At 38.3% G+C, this 27,274-nt stretch overlaps 1 protein-coding gene across 4 annotated transcripts; it reads left to right on the top strand.

Annotated features, from left to right (window-relative positions):
- The first annotated feature begins 37 nt into the window (after window positions 1-37).
- arhgef7a (Rho guanine nucleotide exchange factor (GEF) 7a) lies at window positions 38-27,127 on the top strand. 4 transcript variants are annotated; one of them, XM_065292725.2, is made up of 22 exons: window positions 38-543; window positions 3,323-3,406; window positions 11,596-11,680; window positions 11,848-11,981; window positions 12,414-12,615; window positions 12,886-12,974; window positions 13,098-13,192; window positions 14,869-14,964; window positions 15,278-15,400; window positions 15,495-15,633; window positions 16,142-16,201; window positions 16,349-16,495; window positions 18,540-18,626; window positions 18,791-18,869; window positions 18,952-19,091; window positions 19,276-19,497; window positions 20,792-20,885; window positions 20,965-21,054; window positions 21,877-22,047; window positions 23,627-23,723; window positions 25,353-25,407; window positions 25,530-27,127. In XM_065292725.2, exons 1-22 carry the CDS (start codon window positions 379-381, stop codon window positions 25,650-25,652), a joined length of 2,577 nt encoding a protein of 858 aa, XP_065148797.2. In that variant the 5' UTR covers window positions 38-378; the 3' UTR covers window positions 25,653-27,127. The 4 variants fall into 4 exon arrangements, 3 of the variants coding, with proteins under 3 accessions (XP_065148797.2, XP_065148798.2, XP_065148796.2); XM_065292726.2 differs by having other exon boundaries at window positions 21,877-22,070; window positions 23,653-23,723; XM_065292724.2 differs by lacking the exon at window positions 21,877-22,047 and having other exon boundaries at window positions 39-543.
- Window positions 27,128-27,274: the final 147 nt, after the last annotated feature.

The following is a 27,274-nucleotide window of genomic DNA, read 5'->3' as shown; positions in this document are numbered from 1 at the left end:
TATTGCACACTCAAAGATCAGTTGGACATAAACAGTGAAAATGCAAAGCAGGGTGCGAACGCGACTGGTCACATAAGGCTGTCTATGGTGTGATGTCATCTTCCGGAAGATGTGAAGTGGCAGACGATGCAGGTTTACTGCGCTTACTGTATTCCACTGAAAGGCGTTTGACAGCTTGTCGTAATAAAGAAAATGGGAGCGAAGGGATAGCATCTCTATGGAGCAAGAGGGGCAAAATACCATATGCTCATCATCTCTATCCCCTCGAATAACAGATTTTTGAGAAAATGGTGCCCAGTTTGACGACTGGGTAATAATAGACCGCCTGATTTTCATTCCACACATAATACTGAGAGCATCGACCTTGCTGTTGTGACCATGAATCCGGCGGAACAAACGGTTACTTGGCTCATTACGCTCGGGGTTTTGGAGTCCCCAAAAAAGACAATTTCGGATCCAGATGGATTTTTGCAGTCTTCGTTAAAGGATGGGGTCGTCCTGTGCAGGTTACTGGAGCGGCTGCGTCCAGGCACTACCGATAAAGTAAGAGCGCATCCTCCCTTTGACGCACCGTATGCGTTTATTTTTCTGTAATCCTCTACACATATGTACGTTATTACACCAGTGGCCTATTTACTTTGCATTTCGTACGCCATATCAGATGTTTAATCCTATCTAAATACAACAGCTATACATTCATCGGTGTGATGATCAGTGTGCGCTATAGCTGCTGTTGCTCAAGGCAAAAACACATCAGTCCTTGATTAAAAATATGTTGTGAGGTTTGTCATTTACTCGTCGTTTGGAGGTCGTATATTTTACAATTGCCATCGAGAGAAAACGTGTTAAACAGGATATTTATCAACTGTAGGTACGACAGTGATGTAAATGATATGGAAACCCGAGGATAACCGCATGCAAATCGCACAAGGGCTGTGTATGAATGGCACAATTATGTTAGCGATTAACTAGCAGGTTTAGCCAGGTATCGAGGCTTTTTTTTTTTACATTAAATGCATTTGGGATTTGGCCGCCATATAGATAACTGGCTTTTATTTAAGGAAACGATGTTTTTTTCTCTCCTCAGCCTCTGCCTCTCTAAAAAGGACTAGATTAAAAGCGACTTGAAAAGGAACACACGTGTAGTTAACAAAATAGTTTGAGTAAAAGATCTAAACTAAATTAAGCATGAATAATCATACTTTATAATCATGAAACCACCCAGTAACCAACGTTAAAAGCATCAGAATGTAAACATACATATATTATACATCTCTCCAGTGAAAAATATGAATGAAAGTAAATGCAACTGATAGGCAAATAGATTTTAATGTATAGGACCTCAAATAATTCAAATAGGAAACTTACTGTTGTTAATAATTAAGCACAGTACAATAACCACTCAGGTATAATGATAGCCGGTGTGTTTTCTAAAGAATGGTGTGTAGTTTATCTTATTGATAAATTATGCAAAGTCTTTCCCTCTTTATTTAGTAAATGCAATGAGGGGTTTTAAACTCAGCTATTCAGGGTCATCTATGGATGCAAAGACTAACAGCCAATGACAGCATTACCACAGCCTTTAGCCTTCCCTGAAGCCGAATCCAGTCTGAACGTTTACACTTTTTGAAAAATAGTGAATGTTGAAATCAGGGCTTATGAATGCTGTCAAGATGGCTTATGTGGAACCAAAAGATCTAAGGTTTGCATATTTAAAAAGGAAACGGAAAGACTAGTGCAATTGGCCTCTTTTTGGACTGTGTGGGCCGCAGCATCATGTTTCTGCCAGGACCGTCATTGTGACCAGCTAAAACCAGCTAAATAAAGATTCATACAAATGACGTCTTTTCCATATCTTTGTCAGATGTGGAAAAGATGTCCATGAGGAATGTGTTTTTATGACGTGTTTTGAACAGTCAATGTTGACTTCCACAGGGTCTCTGTCTGTACAAGGTTAAAAATTTGGTCATGGTGGATATTGAAAGACGTCCTTCTAATCATTTAATGTATTTTTTTTCAAATGTCCTAATGTAATACTCATGTTAGACAATTTATACTGCTTCTGGACCAAATACAGTCTCATGCTGAATTCAATTACAATTCACATTTATTTATGTAATGTCCAGTTGTAGATGGAAAACCTCTATAGGCTCTATGTGTTTTAGGAAAGGAAAGTGTGACGTATGCTACTATGTTGTATAGCTGCTCCAAAGCAAGGTGTTTGTCCTCATTCACCTCATTCACACAGCATGATGATCCCGGAAAAGTCCCTTAAAATTGCCAATGTGCCTTCTGTGTGTGAACGCAAACACAATAGCTAGAAGTTCAAATATTGGACAGCATCTATGTCGAAGAGGGGTCCTAGTTAGATGTCCAGATACTGAACTGGATTTTCAGGTTGTGCAAACATCTAGATGAATAGCCATGCAAAACATGCACATGCAAAAACTTTTACTGGTGTGAAATAATGTTGCTATTTTAAACAAAAACCAGAGACCATATTTAACCTCTGGTTTAAAGTCTGAATTTAATTACAGTTTCATGTATCCCAATCAAACATATCGGAGTACTAACTAATTAGCCATGTTATTCCTTTCTGCATTTTTTGTATTATTATTATAATAAGATGTAAAGACAAGAATGATAAATTGCGGGAACCCATTTGATTGGCTGTCCAACGCTCATAGCCAACGTTATAGCTGTAAGTAGTAAATGATACCTATTGTTATCGTCCTTGGTGAATGGTGCATTAAATCTGTTTTAATATACAATTTGGAAAACATTGGTAAGGCCTATTATTTGTTCCAAAACGACTGCTTTGCGAGCATTGTTCACGCTGAGCAGAGACTTAAATGAGATTACAAACCGTTAATCTACAACTGTTGTAGAATTCCCTTTAATCCTTATTTTGTACTTTGTTAACTTTTCGAAATACCTGAGGACAAATCTCTTACCAAAACGTTTAATTTTCCCCGCCAGCGCAAGGGTGTGTGGGGTGTGTTGTATCCTTTCGAATCGATGCGGCGCAGCGCAGACCGATCGGCTGTGGCTATAAAGTATCGCGAGAGCTCTGCTTTCCAAACGCTCTCACGGTATTGTGTTGTCACACGCTGACCTATCTGCGCAGCAAGTAACCTACCTGCAAACGTCATTTCCTGCTACAGATGCTCACTTCCACAGATCTGTAGATCCGATGTGTGTGTTTGGATATGGTGGTCATACATAACCAATCCGTGGACTTTCTTGCAGGGTCCAGTTGCCTCATAGAAAAAATTTGTTAAAAAAAAAAACTCAGACCTTTTCCAACTTCTTATTTTATCAGATCTTCACAGACCCCAAAACCGACAGCGAGTGCTTGAGCAACATTACGGAGTTTCTCAAGGGTTGCGTTGTGTTTCGCGTTGAGGTAAGTGGATGAATTTATCATTTGTAATGCTGCAGTATTGTTACATTGGCGCCACGATGAAAACAACTGACAAAGGATAACAGTTACGTACAGTACAGAGAGGCTGGAGGATCTGAGTGAGATAATTCAAAATTCATTGTCATGCTCTGAGACAAAACTTTATAATTCCCTGAAAAATATTTCTAGATTTCATTATTGTCAACAATTCTTGACTTTCATCAATGTTTTGCTAACGAGCTTGGTCGACACAGCATCAGCATAGTCGATTCTGCAACGGCTGTAGCATCAGTATGAATGGGGTTGCATTGTCCATTCATGTACAGTTTTCCTGTGTTTCATTTGTGTCTCCATGATTTGAAGCTCTGCGATCAAGCTCTCTGGATTCAGACATTCATTTTTGCTTGGTTTTAGTCAACAAAAGTGGTTCCTTTAAAACGTCAGTGTATTTGTTTGTCAGAGTGGTGCTTTATTGTTTGTCATTTAAAAAGGGTACCACCAAAACATTGTACAGTGATAATGCTGGCCTCTTCATTAAAGCTGTGCTGTGTGAGGTTAGGATACATAGATAGAAACTTGTTAGGATATTGTGTTTTATGCAGAGTTAGAGAGGGATGCACCAATAAGATTTTTGTTGATACAGATTTTTACCAAAAACTTTTGACTGATACCAATATTTGTGACTTCTTGCTTAATTATTTAAAATGGTTTGTCATTAAATGGATTTTTGTTGTTAAATAGATCATTAAATGGATTTGATTGTTTGTTTTAAATTTATATATTTAATATTTAATATTTATTCATCATAAAGACCAAGCAGTACACACAGGCTTAACTTAAATATAAAAAAAAAATTGCTGAAACTTTTGAAACTCTGGAGCTGTGTTTTAATTTTTTATTTGACACTTTGGATTATACTTGATAAATTATAGATTTTATTTGCATGCCAGCTTGGACACATGTGTACCAGAATGATACACAAAGGGCTAGGGGGACTCTGATCTATGCGCATTTATTATAGAACAGATGGTTCAGGCTAAAGCTGATGTATTGTCAAGTGCGTCCAGAAGTGGTGGGGTTAGACACGCATCGCATATGGAGCTCTTGATAGTCACATAATATCCACCAAATATCTATGTAAATTGTGCTAACAGACAGTTATAAAATTAAAAGTGTTAAAAATGGAATATGCAATAACTTATTATTAACTAAATTACAAAATATACTCTATATGATACAATAATCCTTGAAGTTTGTAAACTTAGTTTGATTAAGAATAAATTATATCTGAAAACTTGCGATATACACCACCTTTTGTAACTTTCATAATACTTTCATGGCGTACCAAACACCCTCTGCTTTCACATCCGCACAGCGCAGAAGCATTGAACAGCTCATGCTCAGTGAAAGGGAGTGCATCGATAGTGGCCAAAGTACACTTGACACTAAATAGTAAGAGTTTTACATTAAAAGCATTTAAGCTCCAAATCTGCCATATGAACTGAATTGTGGTATTGGTGTATCGTTACACCCCTAAACAACATGCATGTTCACATGTTTCTGGGCAAGGAAAGCATAACTCTCTCTGTCTCACCATTCTCTTTATTATCCGCATCGACCTAAAACTCTGACTATGCATAACTTTTGAGGTATTAAAATCATTCAGTTACTGCAATCATAACGTAATATCATAATTTTGATATGTCTTGCAGGCCTTATTCAAACCTAAACAGTATACCATTAATATCTTGAAATGTTGAAGTTAAAGATGGGGTGCATGATCTCTGAAAGCCAATGTTGACATTTGAAATCACCTAAACAAACTATACCCCAACAGAATCTGGACCTTCTTTTGATACACCCACCCATCACATACGCAACCCAGGCAACGATGTCGGTTAGTAGACATGCCTCTAACTGCTGATTGGCTCAAAGTGTGTTTTGGTACTCGGCCCCGACTCCCTTTTCCAAAGTGTTTTTCAAAAATCATGCAACCCGCCTTTAAGTTAGCATTATTTAACGTTTGGGATTAATGCGATTGGTGTTTCTAGTAGGTTTTAAGATTAGATTTTACACATAAATAAATGTTAGCTCTGTCTGCGACTTTTGAGGTAGCTAATGCCACTTTTCACAATCAATTTGTTCTTTTGATGATCATAATTCTTGTTAGTTTTCATGTCTTCTGTATTTCCATGATCAGTCGATCCACAAATAACACTTATGCAAAAAGTGTACCATGTGGCTTAAGCTTATACTTTTTTTTATTTAAATCATGTGCTTCCTTGCTATCAGATTTGCTGTTACAACTTTGTCATTGTAAATTGATTCTTGTTGACCCTAGGCTTGTTGCGATAGTCGGTATAACCAGGGTTTCCCGCAGAATTTTTTTTAGTTAAGGTGGTAGGGTTGTGCAGGTGGGCGGGCCGGGGGCGTGACAATCAAGGGGGGGAGCGTACACGTCATGATGAAAATATTTTATTTAAAACACTCAAATAAAACTAAATTTTGAAGAAACTATGACAGAAAATGAACACATACTAGATTAGTAATGAATTAAATGTTTTATCAACAGGCTAGTTATCCTCCAGACAGTGACCCACCATGTCTTTCTCTCATTTCGGCAGAGGCGGACAGAGTACACAGGTTCATTACTTGAGTAAGAGTACAGTTACCCCTTGCTAAATTTTACTCAAGTACAAGTAAAAGTACTGCAGTCAGATGTCTACTCAAGTAAAAGTAAAAAGTACTTGTTTTTAAAAGTACTTGAGTATCAAGAGTACAAGAGTACATTTTTAAATTTTGCATTACTACTGCCACAGTGCACATTGAACCACGTGAGATGATTGACAGCTTTACAGCAAATGATAATGATGAGGTCAAATCTGACACAAATCAGGAAGAGGAGACACACATCTCACTCCGTTCGCTCTTTGAGCTCTTCAGATCGCATAATTCAGTGGAAAATGAATAGAAATCTTATTCTGTACTAAATATTTTACTAACATGTGATAATTAATCATTATTTCTTCAAATATGCGCACCATTGTACTAATAGCCATGGCGGATTCTGTATATTTTATTTATTTTAATACAAATAAACCGGAGAAGACGAGAATGAATGTTTGATGATTTCTATTCAAAATAACGAACGTTTCAGATTAATTATTTTGCACTCTTGGCCTAAATACAGAAACGAATGTCACTGCAAACCAGTTTAATAACAAACAGTGGTCAAATGTCGAAGCTGGAGTCTTAATCCTGTCTTGTGATGCTGAGTTTGTCCAGATCAAGTAAGAGTGTGATGTTTTGAAGAGTAATGAATTTTGAACAACAATAATCCGGGATCACCAGTGATCCCTGCCGCTCTCAAGGGGTTGAATTTTTGTAAGCGGTGATGAAGCTCTGTTTTGGTAAACACAGCAAACACTTAAAGCGAAAACTATCATTAACTTGTTTAGAAAATTAAAATAGTCTGGCGTGGTGGAGCCACGGGTTGTCACATTCCCAGGATGGACCTGCTGTGTCTTCATCCATTGTTTCGTCCATGATTTCATCTCTTATCTAAATCTGACTATTGGGACTTTTGCAGAAAGCTGAAGGTGACAGCTGATAGGCTGTCCCAATCAGTGGCGCCTGCACAATCCAATCACGTTTGAGAAAAGGGAAACAACAAATCGAGGGTTTCTGAGATTTTTCTTTTTTCCTTATTTTTTTAGAAGAAGTAACGGGTACTCACGGTTATGGATAGAAATGTAGTGGAGTAAAGAGTACAATATTTGCCTCTCAAATGTACTTGAGTAAAGTCATGAGTACTCCCCAAAAATAATACTCGAGTAAAGTACAGATCCCTCAAAATTGTACTTAAGTACTGTACTCAAGTAAATGTACTCCGTTACTGTCCGGCTCTGCATTTCGGCCATGTGGCGTTTGGTGGAATTTTTTTTGGATGACCTAGTTAAGGTGGTAGGGTATCCCAGCTTAGGTGGGCCACCCGAACTGAAAAGTGCTACTGAAAACCCTGGGTATAACAGGTGATACCGGGGGTGCAGCCTCTCATCGGTTAGACTACTTGCCAACCCGTCACCGACTCACCGTCTTTCACCGTCTTTTTTATTTTTTCTTGTAATTAAATCATTTAGTTTCGTTAGAGAGAGCAAACACTAACAACTAGGGATGCACCGATAGGATTTTTTTGGGCCGATGGCGATACCGATTTAAACAGACAACTTCTGGCCGATACCGATGCCGATACCGATATTAAACACTTGTATACAATACTATACAGTTGGTCTATTATCTAGTTTATTTCTGCATCAAATAATTTTTACTGAACATGGATTTGATCTAATTAACATTCAACTGACCAACAAAATAAGTGAGGCACAAATTAAGCTAAAACAAATATAATAAGACAGCATGACAACCTTCAAAGGTGGTTTTTGCTATTCAGCATTTATTTTATTAACAACATTAACTCATTTTTTTTTTTTACATATAATGGATTTCTTTATGCATTTAATTAATAAACAATCGGTATCGGCCTTTCTCGTGCTATTGCCGATATGCCAATGGTTTCAAATTCATCAAAAATCGGCCGATAAATATCGGCGGCCGATACATCGGTGCATCACTACTAACAACTGAATGTGTGAATTCAGCGAAGCTGAACGCGCGTCAGGTCACAGAGCAGCCGGTGTCAGATTTTCCTTTATTCAAACAGCGCTTTAAAGGGGACATTCCAGAAGACGTTTTTAAGATATTAAATAAATCTTTGATGTCCCCAGAGTACATATGTAAAGTTTTAGCTCAAAATACCTTATAGGTAATTTATTGTGGCATGTTAAAATAGCCACTTTATGGGTCTGAGCAAAAATGCACCGTAGACAAGACATTGCATTCTCTCACGAAAGAAGTTAGTAAGAGATGTTCAGCATTATATATTTGAAGTTTAAAAAGTCAATCATCTGTTTTATGCATACTAAATACATTTTTATCAGCAGATGGGGAACATTGTGGAATAAAAATAAAGACTTTTAGGTCTCATGCTGCCAGTGTTTTAAACAGGCACAACGATTTTCAGCATGTTACAATAAAATCCACTTCCACAAACACTCAGAAGTTTACTTTTTGACCAAACCACAGGAGCACATTTATATGATCTGTAATAAAACAACTTTGCTTAAACTTTAGAGAAACAGATCAAATGACATGTTTAAGTTTATTGTGATTGAACACATTCGCGTTTCTGTCAGTCTCTCACTCTGTCAGTCTTGTAACTCCTCGTATTCATTTGAAACTTCAAAGAAACATTAACATATTTATGCTTATTGTGTATGATAGTGAATACGCGTTGTTCTCTCACTCTGTCTCGTGCAGTGCATTAATCCTCGTGTTCATTCATATAAACTTTATAGAAACATATTAAACAACATACTTTTATTGATGAAAGTGAACCGTCGCGTTGCTCTCTCTCTCTCTCTCTCTCGTTCGCTCACTCGCTCTCTCTCACTCACTCGCTCTCTCTCTTGCGCTAAATTAACGTTAATCATTAAGAACATTAATTCAACCTTTAGAAAACCATTAAAACTAAAAGTTATAAGATTGTAGGCTACTGTTTGTGTTTGAGGGAATGCAAACGCATTGTGCTGTCAGTCATTCTTTCTCTCTGTCTCTCGCACTCAAGGCAGAATCATGGTTGGATAGCGCAGATGAAGGGGCGGTATCATTATAATAAGATCCCCTTAATACGTCATGGGGGAGCGAAATCCGAATGACCTATATATTCACATGCTTGCAGACCTATTTTTCATGTTTTCTGGGTTGGTAGAAGCACTGGGGACCCGATTATAGCACTTAAACATGGAAAAAGTCGGATTTTCTTGGAATGTCCCCTTTAAAGAGACGTTAACCATACTCAGCTTGGGACTGGCGAATTTCTGCCACTGGCTCAAACACTTAATTAAAACAGCTGTTGCACTCGCATTGCAGGTGGATTCATACACGATTTAACACAGGGTACGCAAGCGCTGTATTTAAACATATTTTGCCTCTAATTCAAAAGTGAAAGTAAAATGCGCATGCCTGAATGTGCATTTATAAGCCCCTCCCACCCAATGACACCAGTATCACCGGGTTTGGCACATGCTGATTAACCGGTGGGAAAATTCATTAAATTATTATTTTAATAAATACGTGTTATGTGTATTAGTATTTACTGCCAGGTAAGCCTTGCAAAATATTTAATTAAAATAATCACAACGATGTGTGAAAATGATTTTATGAACAGACAAAAAAATGAGAATTAAATGTCAAAGCCCTAAAACAGACAATTAATTAGTCATAATCGTCACAATTTATTAGTCAATTAACCGTCAGCCAAATGTCATAATCGTGACAGCCCTAGTTTACAGTATATGTGTCCAGTTCACGTTCTATTATGAACAGCACAACCTCTTTATAACTTCGCTCACAGTAAAGCTTTGAGTCTTTTCAGCTGGGATTTGAGCTTAGCTATGTTATGATATTTGCAGAACACACAGATCTGTCTGTTCAGTTTTACCCTGATTCCATAATGCAGTTCCCGATGTGTTTAATGTCCAGAGATACACGAAACTTGGGAAGTGGGAATTTTTTAATCCTACAGTTGCTACAAATATGTTGATGTTTAGAGAGTTGAAGTCGGTATAAATGAGGTTATTTTTGGTGTTCAGTGAAACTTTTGTGTTTATATTGCTGCAAATGATATGCCGCTGTTCTTTGTATGTTGCTACAAGCTGTGCTATTCCTTCTTGCTCTTTTAGATACCAAGCAAGCAATCCTTTCTCTTGCTGTTAAATCTAGCCTTGTATAGAATAAGATTCGGCATTAAGTAAATCATAAAATTGGGGATTTAACAAGACACAAGCATCATATAATTTAAATATATTTGCTTTCAAATATTTACTTTAACTGCAAATCTAAGGCTTAATTTGCAAACAGACACTTAAATAGCTCATTATTAAATGTCCACTTCTCTTTGCTCCTCTCAGGGTATAAACTGTAATCAGAGCGTAAAGTAAAGCTGATATTTTACTTTCACTGAAGATGCATGCACAACCACACACAACTGTCAAACATATGACCCAAATACTGCCAAAAAAGGAAACACAGTTTAACAAATCAGATTGCTTACTTTATCAGCAAGGAAACATTGAACATGTCTGGCCAACCACACCGCCTGCTCAGGGTCTGAACCTTAAAAATGTCTCGTAATATTCTAGGGATTATTGTGTTGAAGATATCCACCTTATTTTTACGTAAATGTGGGCGCCACCGTCTTTGATATCTTTCTCCGGTGAGCCACCAAATCTAATGGTTCGTAGTGGTATTGCGAGTGACACAAGTCGTTTTTACTGGCTAGTTAATGTTTATCATGAAATCCAGAAAGATTGGCATGAAATAAATATTCACACATTTGTATGAAGTACAACAGTTCTTCAGTGAAGAGCAGAGAGTGATTTTATTGAGAGATTAATTAGGTTACTGTAGCTTTAAGACGTGGGAGACATTGCTCTGTTCACATGCAAATTTAGTTTACCGATCAAGTCATTTAATGCCGTTATCGGCAATACCGATCTGTGATCGGATCATTCCTACTAAAAAGACCCCTTTTAGGACATTTTTTTTAAAGGAATAGTCTACCCTTTTTCCATATTAAACTATGTTATTACCTCAACCTAGACAAATTAATACATACCTATCTTTTTTCAATGCGTGCACTGTACAGCGCGTTGTGAATGTGTTAGCATTTGGCCTAGACCCATTCATTCCTATGGTACCAAACAGGGAAGCCACCAAACACTTCCGTGTTTTCCCTATTTAAAGACTGTTACATAAGGAGTTATACCAGTTAGTTTGGTGCCACAAAATAAAACGTTTTTTGGTACCATAGGAATGAATGGGGCTAGGCTAAATGCTAACACATTCACAATGCGCTGTACAGTGCACGCAGTGAAAAAAGATAGGTATGCATTAATTCGTCTAGGTTGAGGTAATAACATAGTTTAATATGGCCAAAGGGTAGACTATTTTTTTAAGAGTACACTATTTCCTCTCAAGTTGTATGCTGAAATCGGCCTATCATCTTACAGTTGTTTTCAATTGACATGCCACTGTTCTATAATAATGAAGTTTATGTTTTCTTCACTTTGTAGCCATTTGAGGCTGCTGACCTGTTTCAGGGTCACAACTTCAGCAAAGTCCTCACTACACTGGTTGCCCTCAATAAAGTGACTGCAGGTGAGTGTCTTATATTTATAGTCAGAATTGTTAAAACGGTCAAAGTGAAACTTTTGAATCCCAGCTGCATCCACAGATGTGTGTGTTTATAATGGCGTGCAGTAATAGTATTGCACTTTGTTGCTTTAGTGTGTAATTTTCCTCTGTGTTTTCTCGGTCTGATATAGATATTGGCATAGACGGTGACTCTGTATGTACGCGTCACTCCTCCGCCCACCGGATCAAGTCCTTCGAATCTCTAGCCTCCCAGTCTTCACTGGGCAGATCTTCTAAACTGCTTCATAACCAGTTCCGTAGCTTGGTAAGCAGCATTGCTGTTCAATATCCCAGCTCCTTTCCACATGTACATGAGTATTTTTTTAAACCGTACCTTTATCTATGCGGTTTGGCCATTCGTCCCCACACAAACGCAGCATTAGGTGATTGAAAGAAACTGAACTTTTATTTAAAAAATCCTGCTAGGCTAAAGTTTTCAGAAACTCTGGTTGCACCTTTGTCGAGTTTTTGGCTTGTGATGTTGTTGTTTGTGCAAAGACGAGACTCTTTATAAACTCTGTTTATTAAAAAATACCCTACGTGTGGACTAGGCCTCAGATGATCTTAGGAGATCAAGATTTATGAAAATGTTGATACTTATTTTATCAGTTACCATATGAACCAAGTTGTACACTGTGTTTGGGATACTGTGATACTTGCCACACTTTTCTGACCATACCAAATTTTTCTTCTTCAGGACATGACGGATAACAGTAACGCTCAGTTAATGGTGAAAGCTCGCTTCAACTTCCAGCAGACCAATGAGGATGAGCTTACTTTTAACAAGGGTGATATCATCAGTGTTACCCGCACGGAAGAAGGGGGTTGGTGGGAGGGCACGCTCAACGGCAAGACAGGCTGGTTTCCAAGCAATTATGTCAGAGAGGTCAAAGGTTTTGGTATGTCGACCATTCCTGTGCTTTGCGATGCTGTTAAATAAGTCAAGGCTGTAACCACACCTGAACATTGGGAGGATTAAAACATCCAGGGCTATATGTATGTATATTAAAAACATCAATATATATTTTATATTCAATTTGGCCATTTCTGATTATTGCCCCTCTCAATCTCTATTGTGGTTACCGCCCTGAAATAAGTTACATAAAGCCAAATTAAACTGAGAACAGTGAGTGCAACATCTTATTGTAGCCCTCATTGTGTCCTTGCAGACAAACGGGTGTCCCCTAAATCTGGAACTCTTAAAAGCCCACCCAAAGGTTTTGATGCCGCATCCATCAGTAAAACATACTACAACCTGGTAAGTCCCTTTTCTCGTTTCTAACTTCACTATGTAGAAGGTTTTGTGTTGACATAATTGACAGCTAGAGCATATCACCATGTATGTCTTTTCTAAAAATATCTATTGTTTGTTTGTCCTCAGGTGCTACAAAACATTCTAGAAACTGAAACAGAGTATTTAAAAGAGTTGCAGAACATTTTGTCCAACTACCTGAGACCTCTACTGATGACAGAAAGGTGAGTTTCAATCATCCTGTCAAGAACACATGGCCAACAAATGTCAAGAAATGTGAACACTGAACCTCTGTTCTGAATCCTAGTGAGCTACATTTGAAGGTAGTATTTTAAGATATTACCAAATAACAAGAACGCAGTTTCAAACGGTTGACAACTTTATTTATGCAGCCTGCTATAAATCCCTGGTGACATTCTAGGGAGATACATGATGTAGGCAATCCTATATTGCAATCAAAAACAAAATTGATGCCAAGATGGTGGAGAAATTTGGATTATAATTTAAAAAGTTTTGAATCTTTACTCTCACGGTTCAGTTCGACTATGATATAGAGCAGGGAGGTCCAGACTTTTTTGTGTGGTGATCTACTTTTAAAATGATAAAGCCGACAAGATCTACCTGCTAAAAAAACACAGTTACATTTTTAATAACAAGTTAAATGCGTGTTAGGACTATACTGCATATCTCTACATTGAATTTAAAGGAATAGTCTACTAATTTTCAATATTAAGCTATGTTATTACCTTAACTAAGAAGAGTTGATACATCCCTCTATCATCTATGTGCGTGCATGTAAGCGCTGGGGCGCGCTGCCACACTTCGATAGCATTTAGCTTAGCCCCATTCATTCAATGGTACCAAACAGAGATAAAGTTAGAGGTGACCAAACACATCAACGTTTTTCCTATTTAAGACGAGTAGTTATACGAGCAAGTTTGGTGGTACAAAATTAAACGTAGCGCTTTTCTAAGCGGATTTAAAAGAGGAACTATATTGTATGGCGGAACAGCACTTTTGGGAGTACTTCGACTCTGCGCAGTAACACTCTCCCTCTCCCATTATGAGAGGGAGAAGGGGAGCGGATTTTTCAGGCGAGTTGAAGTACTCCCAAAAGTGCTGTTCCGCCATACAATATAGTTCCTCTTTTAAATCCGCTTAGAAAAGCGCTACGTTTTACCAAAACACACTTGTTACCAATCAGCAGTAAGGGGCGTGTCTACTAACCGATATAGTTGCCTGGGTTGCGTATGTGTGGGGCGGGTCTATCAAAAGAAGGTCCAGATTCTATTGGGGTAGGGGTGTGTTTGTTTAGGTGATTTCAAATGTCAAAATTGACTTTCAGAGACCATGCACCCTGCCTTTAAGAACACAAACTGTTTTGGCTTGTCATTTGCCAGCTGTTTTCTTAAAAAAAAGTTTTCCAATTTACTAACATTTGTGCAATTTACTTTTTATATTTATTAAAAAAAGCATCCTGCTTCATGCCAGTCATGTGCGTTGCTTGCTTAGCAACATGCTAAAGCTAAAATTTAGGAGTCTGTCATTCAAAGAACTATTTGTCGAATGTTGATGCTATCTAAGTAGATGGCTCCAAATCTATCACTTGTGAAGCTCCATGATGCTTTAGAAGGCAACAGTTACCTCACACCCATAGCAGTGGGCAGCTATCACTGCAGCGCCCAGGGAGTAATGGCGGATCTGCCAGACGTGAAACTGGAATTGGCAACTTTTGGGTTACAAGTCCCACTAGTACATGTGTATGATGTGTAGCAAAACAAGTACATGGAAAGATGAAAGATTCTCATTTGTAATTAGTCGATTGTTAAATGTAATCCTGATTATTGAACATTTACTCACAGTTCTCTATGTTTTGCTCTACTTTTTATTTTCCTTATAGGCTAAGCACTTCAGACATCAGTATCATCCTCGGGAACCTGGAGGAGATCAGCACTTTCCAGCAGACCTTGGTCCAATCACTAGAGGACTGCACGAAGTGAGTTTCATTCTGACCATGTGATTTCTGGCCCGGCTCTTAATGCCCTGCGTAATTTATGACAGGAGTGCCAATGCACTTAGTGAAACGGAGACTCAAAGAAATGTATCACATTTCGACTCCTCGATGATTAAAATAGACCGGGGTAAAGTAAACATGTGGTCCATTAAAGCGATTGAAGTATCACTTAAGGTTTCTAATGTTTACACTAACCTCTACCTGGTGTTTATTGAGTTGATTTTGGATTCGGATATTGGATTTAAATGTATTAAATGCAACACTGTACTAGTATTAATGTTTCTTTGTGATGAAGACTTCCAGAGCTGCAGCAGAAAGTGGGCGGGTTCTTTCTGAATCTTATGCCTCAGATGAGATCCCTATATGTGTCATACTGCTCCAACCACCCATCGACAGTCAGTATTCTCACTGAGAACAGGTACTGTTCACTGTCACACCATAGCCATGTCCTGATTTCAAAGCGAGCCCATGACAAATGATAACTGCAATTCTGTTTACTTCTTTCCTTGCAGTGAAGAACTCAGTGAGTTTATGGAGGGGAGAGGTGCGACTGCCCCTGGTATTCTCACTTTGACCTCTGGCCTCAGCAAACCCTTCATGAGACTGGACAAATATCCCACATTACTGAAAGAGCTGGAGAGACACATGGAGGTAGAGAGAGAGCATTTACATTTTTATGAAAGACACTTTTTTTAAGGATAGGTCCCCAAGTGAATTTTTACTAAACTAGATTTCAGCATGCACACGATTTCTATGCAGACCCTTACGAATATTGGCAGCAACCAGATATGGTATCAAGTGTTACAGTGATGTTTTTTATTTAAACAACATGGATTCTGACATACTTAAGTTGCATTATTGTTGTTGTTTTTGGTATTATTGTACAAAATGGTATTGCGTGATTCTATGTGAGACTTTTTCATCCATCTAAAAATATAGCGTATAGCACAGAATATAGCACAGGCATGGAGTTTTGTCATCATTCACTGTAATTGTATTGATGAAAGCAGTATGAACGTTCTTCAAAACATCTTCTTTGATGTTCCACATAAGAAACAAAAGTCATACAGGTGTGAAACGATATGAAGGTGTAAATATAATAACCATATTGTAATTTCTAAATGAAATATCCATTTAAATCTGCATTCCTTCCCTTTAGGAGGGTCATCCAGACAGGACCGAAATTCAGAAGTGTATGACAGTCTTTAAAAATCTCTCAGTAAGTGCTGTATCCTGTCTATGTTGTCTAGTTAGCATGCTGTAGTGTTTCTGACAGACTGGTGTCCCGTGGCTTTCATTCTGCAGTTAGGTGTGGATCATTACCATGGCAACTAGCCTTGTTAACGTATTGTTTCCATGGTTACAGGCACAATGTCAGGAGGTGCGGAAGCGCAAGGAGCTCGAGCTTCAGATCCTGTCTGAGACGATTCGACTGTGGGAGGGGGAGGATATCAAGACTCTTGGTTCTGTGCTGTATATGAGTCACGCCATGGTCCAAAACCATGGCTGTGAGGTGAGACGGCACAATGATCCTAATAGTGCTGGTGGAGCTGTAAACAGCCATAATTGCTGATCGTGTACTTGTTTGTGGGTATAGAGAAAAATTTTACGAGTTCTTGACAGGATTTGAGTAAGTAGTGATGTGTTTATGCAGTGGTTTAACCCTTTAATGGCACATTTTTGCTCACACCTCCAAAGTGGCAATTTTAACAGCTATGATAAATGATCTAGATGGTATTTTGGGCTAAAACTTCACATATGTATATTTGATATCAGAGTCCTGCACGAGTCCATTTTTGGAGACCTGCTCCCGCCTGTACCTGCAAAGTTCAGCACCAGATCTGATCCGTCACCCGTGATAATATCAAAATTAAATTTGCATCCACCCAGACCCGTTAATATTTGGCCCGTTACTCGACTAAATCACCTGCATAAATCACACACGCAAAAATCATTCCAATTCAAAACATTTTTATCTCGTACCTCTTTCAACATCACAACAGCATCATGAATGGGCTAATGAGGCAGGCTAAAGTGCGCTTTGTTTTGCGCCAATCAAGTAGCCTACCATCGGCACTTCTTATCAACAGCAAAACTTTATGCAACTCCTGCAACGCTCGCTCCAACTAGGCTACGAGAAGCATCAACAAAGGTTGCACACTGTCGCAGTGGTGGTGATGTGATGGGTCAAATGTCATAGGTTGCGCATGTAATGGTTATTTAGACATACAAATATTGATTCATTCACGCTACTACCCGCCCTCGGGGAGTTAATTATCCGCCTGCATCCCCGCCCTTGAAATTTTAGGAATGTCACAATCCACTCATTTCAGACACTTTGGATACCCGGGAATACCCGCATGAAATACTTTTATGCGGGACCCGTTGCAGGACTCTGTTTGACATCTTTAAAAAGTCTTGTGAAATGTCCCCTTTAAAGAAATGGTAAACCAAAAAATTATGTTTTCACCCTCGTGCCATCCCTGATGTTTATGCTTTCTTCAGTTGAACACAAATAATCTTATACAGAATTGTTATCATTTTATCTTTGAAATGAGGTTAACCATGGCAAAGGTCCAAAAAGCACATCCATCCATTATTAAAGTAATTCAGATGATGCCAGTTGGTTAATAAAAGTCTTCTTAAACAAAATGATACACTTGTAAGATAAAACAATTAATATTTTGACATTGGCTGCATCCAAAACTTTTAGTAGGCGAAAGGCAGTAGGCGAGGCGAATAGTATGTCCAAATTTGTAGTATTCCAAAAACAATCGGCGAGAAGTACCCGGATGACCTACTACTTCCGGCAAGATCCCAAAGTGTTTATTCAGTGGACACTTTACTATCCCATGAGCCCTGGGAGAAAAGTTATCCAATGAAGAAGACAGAGGGGCATCATTTAATAAAAAAAATGTCCAAACGCAGTAAAGCAGATCATATTTAAATGCCAATACATATATCAAACAGCTGTCCCTTGTGGTTAAATTGTGCTTGTTTTACTTCATTCCAGTTAAAGACTAGCTTATGGTTATGACGACAGTTGTCACGTGATGTATGAACATGACAGATGTAGTACATCCAAATACATTCATGCTATCCATATTCACACTCTATAGTACCTACTGTTTTAACAGTCGATGACTTCATCTAATTCAGTACCTACTATCGCAGTTTGCGATTTCGAAAGCAGCAAAAAATGTAATGATCGAAGCATCACATATCCATGGCAACGCACATGGCTGCATGTCAGTGATGTCAATTCTTGTTGGCTCACATGTTGTCATATGCATGTTTCGTAATGAAACACGCAATTACTTGAATGATGCATGTGCCTTTTGTTGTGCCACTATCTTACACGAAGATAACAAAAGTGACTAGCCTTTAGCACAATTGCGTGCATCAATTCAGGTTGTAGCGTTATTTGAAAGTTGAGAGAGAATGCCGCTTTCTCACGAGTGGGCGTGGTTTCAGCACTGACAGCGGACACGACTTTACACAGGAACAAGACACTACTAGTCATAATGGCTGTGGTATATATTGTTTTTGTTTTGCAGGAGAGGCCTGAGCGTTACCTTCTGCTGTTTTCTCACGTTCTCCTCATCCTGTCTGCCAGTCCAAGGATGAGTGGCTTCATCTATCAGGTCTGAACTGCTGTCAGACCTCGTTACATCACGGCCAAAGAAATTCCACTGTCTTGCTTTATCACCCCCTAAAATCCACTCAAGCATTGCTTATCTATGCACACATTAAATAAGCCCTTCCGGTCTCAGCATAAAGAGAAAATAAGCTTGCTTTGTTTTTTCAGGGCAAGTTGCCTTTAAATGGGATGACAGTGACCCCATTAGAAGACTGTGAAAGCCATAAAAATGCTTTTGAGCTCTCTGGTAAGGACAAACTGGCTATCACATAGTGTTTGACCATTTTGCTTGATTGTTGACTGTGCATGTGTGTGTTTCTTTCATACAGGAAACATGTTTGAAAGGCTTCAGGTGATCTGCCTGAACAAACAGGATCTACAGGACTGGCTCGAGCACCTGAACAGACAGACCAAACACACATCCATGACTGCTCCAAGCATGAAGCCACTCACTGTCCCCTGCCACACAGTGAGAGTCCTGTTTATATATAATATATTAATAATTTTGTCATTCATAATAATTTATTTGGCGTGGTGCTGCTAAATGTTTTAGTGCAAGGTGATTTTCATATTGGTCACTGCAGCATAGTTAAAAGAAACCTCAGTGCACCTTTATCAATTTACCTTCTTTGTTTTCCTGTCTGTCTCTTTAGCTTCCGTCTCACCCGCTTACGCCATCTAGACATGCAGAAAGCCGAAGCCTCACTGTTGCCCCCGCCTACCACACCCTTCCGCACCCCTCCTCTCATGGGACCCCTCGCAGCACCATGATGTGGGGCCCTCTTGAGCCTCCCAAAACCCAAAAGCCCTGGAGCCTGAGCTGCTTGCGTCCAGCACCCCCACTCAGGCCCTCAGCTGCTCTCTGCTATAAAGAGGTACAAAGACTTTCTAAAAATTACAGTACCTTTTTAATAGTATCTCCGCTATAAAAATAGGATTTTTTGTGTCATGATCTCTTCAAATAGTGAAAGTGAAAGTGAGTATGTTAGTCCATACTCAAAATGTGACCTCAGCATTTAACCCATTTCATTAGGTAGTGAACACACACCCAGAGCAGTGAGCAGCTATCACTGCAGTGCCCGAGGAGCAATTGGGGATAAAGGTGCCTTGTTCAAGGGCACCTCCATCGCAACCGAGGGGCAACCTTCCGATCTCTCTGATGAAGTCAACATGAAAGTGACTTAAAGGGACACTCCACTTTTTTTAAAAAATAGGCTCATTTTCCAGCTCCCCTAGAGATAAACACTTGATTTTTACCATTTTGGAATCCATTCAGCTGATCTCCGGGTCTGGCGGTACCACTTTTAGCATAACTAAGCACAATCCATTGAATCTGATTAGACCATTAGCATCACACTCAAAAATAACCAAAGCGTTTAAAATTTTTTCCAATTTAAAACTTAACTCTTCTGTAGTAACATCGTGTATCGGGATTTTCTATGGCGATATGGCTAGGAACTATACTCTCATTCTGGCGTAATAATCAAGGACTTTGTGGCTGTGACATGGCTGTAGCAGGGGTAATGATATAAAAATAGTCCCCTTGGTATCTTTCAATAGCAGGGGACTATTTTCAGGCACTGCGAAATATCGTTGCGCCTGCTGCAGTCATGTTACGGCAGCAAAGTCCTTGATTATTACACCAGAATGAGAGTATAGTTCCTAGCCATATCGCCCTAGAAAATCGCAACTTTAAATTTTCCGTCGGTGTTAGTACACAATGTAACTACAAAACAATCAAATGTTTAACTCTAGGGGAGCTGGAAAATGAGCATATTTTCAAAAAAAGTGGAGTGTCCCTTTAAACTGCAATTCTTCGACTGGCCGCTAAAGGCTGGCTCCAAAACGGAATCCATTCCCATAGACCCCCATGTTAAAATGCCCAACTTTACAGCAGAAATCAATGTTTACAGCCTGCTACAAAAAGTGATTTTGGTCTATATAACACATTTTCCCTTCATGACCACTGTGAGGCGGCTGAATTTTTTTGTAACTCATCCGTTCATAACATCACGGACACTACGTCCATATTTTTTTACAGTCTATGGACCCAAACTGCCGACCTATGGGCCCAATTCTCTAACAATTAGGCCACCCCAAATAACCTTGTGAACATCACTTTTAATATCACTGACACTCAGATTTATTTTGTTCATTCTCATCTTTCAGGACCTCAGTAAAAGCCCCAAGACCATGAAAAAGCTGCTTCCCAAGAGAAAGCCTGAAAGGAAGCCCTCTGATGAAGAGTTTGCACTGAGGAAGAGTGAGTCACTCAGTTGGTGTTACTGATATCAAGCATATCTAAAAGATTGTGTTTCTGATGTGAACTGTGACCTGTGCAGGTACTGTGGCTCTGGAGGAGGATGCTCAGATTTTAAAAGTGATTGAGGCTTACTGCACGAGTGCCAAAACCAGACAGACCCTCAACTCAAGTAAGTCACACGAAATATGCTTTCCTGTCTATCTCTGCGTAAGTCTCTCATTTGCTTGTGAATGAATCGATACATGGGGGTTTGGCCACTTTTGGCCCTTACTAAGGGCACAACTGACTTTTAGAAATGAAACCTATATAAAACTCTCTCATGAGTTTACTGCTGAAACTTGTCTCTTTGAAGTAAAAATCATTATTAGTAGAAATGAACAGTTTGTCTAAAATGCGATATCAATAAAGGTCATACAATGTTTTTGTTTCAGTCTTTAATTATTTTAATTTTAAAAATCTAAATGTGTTTTATGTAGGGTTTTCATCATTTAAAATTGAAAGAGTAAAAGAAAATCTATACATAAATGTAAAAAGAAGCAAATATTGACAAAGACAATACAAAACATCTCATAGGTGAGTTTTAACATAAAAGGAAAGGAAAAATAATAACAAACATAGTACTCTAGTACATAATATAAATCATTACCCTTTCATATGAAATAATCCATTTAACACCCCAGCAGTCCTATTTGAACTTTTATCATAACAAAGTCAATCTTGGATCTCTTTTAACAATATCCTTTTTCTCTCCTTCTCATCATACTTACATTAATTTATCATTTCCCCATCACGCACTTCTTTTATCCATTTCATTGAAAACTCATTTTGGTTTTCCTGATCATTACTGGTTCTCCTACATCTTGTCTGTGTGGTTGTACCACTCATATACATCCTTGGTTTCCCCACCCGTTTTATTCCCCTCCATTTGCAATTTCTCCATTCATATGATTTGATCCTCCCGTCATTATCTTCGACCGGACATCCTCTCCAGCATGGCAAGGCACTGACCTCATGCATAACCACGTGTTGGATCAATCCAGCGTGGACTCTCTGGGCCGCCGTAGCAGCATCTCAAGGCCAGAGGGCACGTCTGACCTTTCAGAGGACTCGGATTATGACAGTATATGGACGGCTCACAGTTACAGGATGGGCTCTGTTTCTCGTAAGAGCTCCTACATCTCCCACCAAAACTAAACCTTGCCCTCACTCCTCTCGTTTTTCGTGACCTTTATTTATTTGAAACCTATTTATTTATTTATCATTCGGTCACTCCGATGCATATTTATTCGAGTCATATTTGTATTTATTTGTCAGTGTTTTTTCTATTAATCTGCACTTCACATCATTTTCTGCAGACATATGCACTTTCCCAAAGCAGTTCCCTGTTGCCTTGACATCTTAACTCACCTTGACACTCCCGACCTCCCTACTTTTTACTTCACATTTGGTATTTATTTAAGTGTCCTTTGAAAAAATGCTGTTGTTTATTCATGCTGCCCTCATTACCGGATGTATGTTAATGATTCACGCTGTCGAAGGTACAGTGCACTTGGAAGGCAACAAGGGGGGATCCTGCTGTAAACGATAAAGATGCTAAAATCTCTTAATGTGTTTGTAAATATTATTAGAGTATTAGAGTAATGTCATTCATCTGAAAAGTGTGTGTGGTATTAAAACTTGGACCATGTGCTGAATGTGAACATTAGATTGATGCTCTGTCGGCATAGAGTTTGAACTCATGAAGAAACTGCTGACGGTATTACTAGAGAGGTTGTGTTCATACGTATGTGATATAAATGTATTTATTTTTTATCTGTATATGTATTTTGAATGATCTTTGACTTTTTGTATGCTTGTATCTAACATGTAAGTTTATAGTGGTGTCTGCGGTCATGGTGAATTGTATGGAAGTTTACAAAAAACCTGTTGAATTTAATGTTGGTTGAGATTGTATTAGAATACAGGTGTGTGGATGGTAATAGTCAAAGAGTTCCTCACCACTCATTTGAGACTCTGTCAGTGTTTTATGCTTTTTCTCTTTTATGTATGACGTGTTTATGAGACGAACAAGACAAACCGACTTGCCAATTCTTTGAATCATGACAAAGTATATTTCCTCATGTTATGTGATACCTTGTGACCAAGTTCTATTCTGTGGTTAAAAAAATGAACAAAAAAGAAAATATGAATATTTACTGCCTTTATGTCGGTTATATAAACGGATATTCTTAAAAATCTGTTGAACTGAGAAACGTCAGTGATGTTTACGTGGTTCAGAATTGACATTATTTATGTGTTTGTTATATATATGCAGAGTCCAATATATGACAACATAACACAATGTTGTAATATACATTTTGAATAAATCTTGGATTGTTTTGTACAATGTTTATTCTTTTTGAAGTGTACCTCTAAAGACAGCAATATAAGAAATCCCCTCTGTGTATTTAAATTTTTTTTCCAAACAAAGTTTTTCTTTCTTTCATTATACGTGGTTGAGGAATGTTTAACTTACACTCTTATCAAAAACCCTTGGTGGTCCTCTTTCCGAACATGTTTGTTTTGTTTGTTCTTGGACGATCCCTCTCTGCATGACTAACTCCTGTCTCACGCACAGTCCTGTGTAAGTCTGATCCACTTTAACCACCTTATGAGGCACAGTAGTCTCGTAACCGACTTAAATAAGTCCAACAACAGTAAAAGTGTTGAAATCAATCTGCAGGTCTTTTGTTTTGGAACAGGACAGTGGAAAGATGCCGGTCCGGCACTGATAGTTCCCGGAGAAGACAAATTCATTGTAGAAGAGTGGAAGACTAATGGTCAGACTTTGGAGGAGAAGTAAGTTTGCATGTGTCTAATATTTACCCTATGTGTTCTATCCGGTGTTTGGGGCCCTGGAAATGTTTTGTTGTTCTCTTACATTTGGTCTTATTTCAGTTGCTTAAAACATATTAATGGATAATATCACATAACACTGCATTCAACACAAACTCTACCACAATAATATGAGAGTAACTAGCGGGCTTTTATAACAATAGTTGGCGATGGTTATTATTATCATCATCATAGTTCCACATTAACATGCGCATTGCGTGCTTTTGAAAATTATATTTTCACCTCCAGACAATTCCATAAAAAACATTAAAGACCCAAATTAGGCTTCTAGACCAAAAAAAAAGTTGTGTACACATCACCTTTTCACCACACCCCACTCAAAAAGGGCTACACCAGTTAAAGGATTAAAACAACTCAATGACTTAAAACAAATAAATGAATGAGTAAACTAGTGCCCCACCCCCGATATTATCACGTATCGGCAATCTCACAGGCTAACGATAGGACGATCTCAAAATGAGACATATCGCCCAACACTAGTAACTAGGGATGCACCGAATCCAGATTTTTTAGGTTCGGCCGAATCCCGAATCCACCGTTTAAGATTCGGCCGAATCCGAAACCGAATACCGAATCCTACTCGCATCCTTATTCCATTAACACAGTAAAACACATTAATGAATTATACAACGTCCACAGCATGTATTTTTCATTTTATTTAATTTAACTGTACATTATGCCAGGATGACAAGTTGGAAAACTATTTTGACAATTACCATAAGCGATGCATTGCGACACGCTCATTTTTCCAATAAGCAAGCAGCTCCGCGCTGAAAACAATATTTACCTTTGAGTGAGAAGCTCCGCTCGTCAATGTCAGTTTTCACACGGCTGTCCAATTACAATGGAGGAGGGGCGGGACATTACCACAGCAACCAACCGGCTCACAGCTGAAGCATCACAGCTACCAAGCGCTTGGCTGAAAAACAGCTGGCATTTGGTGTCCTCAAGGCGTTTTCAGCCGTGTTTAAAAGTTTTGGTGTGTCCAGCCCCTAAAGCTCACCGAAAGAAAAAGCTCATCTCCATGTCAGCACCCGATGTGTGTAATCAACGGCCGCGTGACGTCGAGCAGCGTAGCGCAAGCCTAGGATTCGGTTCGGTGGAAAAAAATTCTAGGATTCGGCCGAACCCGAACCCCGTCAAAAAACCCAGTATTCGGCCGAATCCGAATCCTGGATTCGGTGCATCCCTACTAGTAACTAGGGGTGTGATGGTAAATTGTATGATTTTACCCACTCATTCACGGGGTATAAGTGTATAGCGGCTGGTTGTTTAAAGGTGGGATGCATGGTCTCTGAAAGCCAATGTTGACATTTGAAATCATCTAAACCAACACACCTCTACACCAATAGAATCTGGACCACCTTTTGATAGACGCAGCCCAGGCGACGATGTCGGTTAGTAGACATGCATGCCCCTTACTGCTGATTGGCTACAAGTGTGTTTTGGTACTCGGCCGAATCCCTTTTCCAAAGTGTTTTTCAAAAATCATGCACCCCGCCTTTAAATCTGTACATTTGAAATGGACAGCTAGGCTTCTTATTGATACATTCATGTTAAATATTTTCCCAGGAGTCTTGTGGATGTTGTATATGCCCTAAGAGATGAGGTACAAGAACTCAAACAGGTTAGTGTCTCTGTTCATGGGTCTAATGAGGTCTCAATTATTCTCTTATGAATGATGCTTACTACCTTAAAGCTTTACTTTTGTAGATTTTAAGTTGTTTCTTGACTTTATCATTTTAACAGGATAATAAAAAAATTAAAAAGTCATTGGAAGAAGAGCAAAGAGCCCGGAAAGATCTGGAGAAGATAGTTAAAAAAGTGGTGAAGAATATGAATGACCCTTCGTGGGATGAGACCAACTTATGATGTCAGTGTGCCAAAAATCTGTTTGTTTTGTGTAACACTAGTGGTTCAAAAATATTTCAATCAGATAAAATTTCACAAAAAAAAGTATTTCCAAAAACATGTTACTGCCCTTGTTGCACTTAATTTTAATTAAATTTAATTTACAACTCCACTTTCTTGATTAGTAAAGAGTTGCTATAAATTATACAAATAAAAAATTTAATAATAAAAGTTGAATTAGCTTAAGTTATTTTAACTTTATTTCTCATAATTTATAGCAATTCCTTAGTAGTCTAAAAAGTTGAAAACATGAAATAACAAGGAATTTTTACAGCATGTGACATAAACCAGATCATTTCAAATTTCAATGCATTTGTACTACGCAGGTGCTTTTAATTTTTTTTGCTTTGTGAAATGTTGAAAAATAAGATATATATATTGAGAACCCCATTTTATAGCTGAACAATCAAGTTGTCAGTGCTTTATATTAGGCACACTGCCTGTTTCCATGGCAGTAATTTTTTCCTATTATGTACCATGGTTGTATTCTTGGAAAACCATTATCACTTTTTAATATTTCTCTTTTACCTAATCTCACGTAAAGGGTACGGTCACCCCCCGAAAAAATCAGTTCTCATATACATGCCCTCATGTTGTTTCAAATGATGTCCTTCCATGGAACTTGAAGACAAAGTTGAAAGAAATGTATTGCTTACTATTGTCCATATGGAAGTGAAGTTTCTGCCTAACATCATCTGTGATAGAGAGTCTGGGTGAGTAAATATTGACAGAATATATTTTTTTGGGAACTGTTTTTTTTTTAAGTTGTGAAATGGACAGAACCTCATTCATGATCCTATTGATGTTAGGAATGTGAGTGTGCAACTGCTTAACCTATTTCAAATGGTCAGAAATCAATCCCAAAGCATTCATTTTACGGTTATTTAATTTTTAAATAAGGACTTTTATGCAGATATAAGATGCTGTTTATTCCAACGATGTGGCTTCATAAACGGTTTCATTCCATTTGAGAATTGTTTACAAGTCACTCGTCGCATTCTAATACTTTTGGTACTTTTGAGTACATTTGGTCACAACAGCCGGTGAATAAGAAACATTAAGGTGGATGCATAGATGTTAGGTACGGGACTTCATTTAGGTGCCATTGTAACTTAAGCTGTGACTGTGTTGTACCTGTGTCTCTAGCTCTAGCTGCTCATCATGCCCGAGGAAAACTTTCAAAGTTTTGTGCAAAGTTATGACTGTAGATTAGTGTACCTCTTTTAGCATTTTGGACCAAATCAAATGCCAAAGTCTTATTTATAAGCGTAACTATCTGTGAATTCTTACTGTTATGGATATTCTTATAGCTCTTAATGAACACTAGATAATTATTTTTGTGAGTTCACATGAATATATGCTTATTGTGGAGTGTTTTTTTTTACCTCAAATCCCAGATCCTTGTTACTGTAAATCAATTCTGTAAATAATAAAGACCTTTTTTGATAGCTGTGTCTTATCTTAAAAGAAAAACTATATAGTTAAAACTCTTATTCTTTAGGAGCATAAAAGTTTGATTTAAATGATTAGTTTCACACTGATTTTAATGATGTCCTTCCTCAGTCAATATTAAAGTTATCAAG

The sequence above is a fragment of the Paramisgurnus dabryanus genome, chromosome 15, assembly GCF_030506205.2.
Source record: "Paramisgurnus dabryanus chromosome 15, PD_genome_1.1, whole genome shotgun sequence".
In the NCBI taxonomy this organism is placed as follows: Eukaryota; Metazoa; Chordata; class Actinopteri; order Cypriniformes; family Cobitidae; genus Paramisgurnus; species Paramisgurnus dabryanus.
Note: the sequence above shows the minus strand (reverse complement) of the source record. Positions and strands in the feature narration are given on the sequence as shown.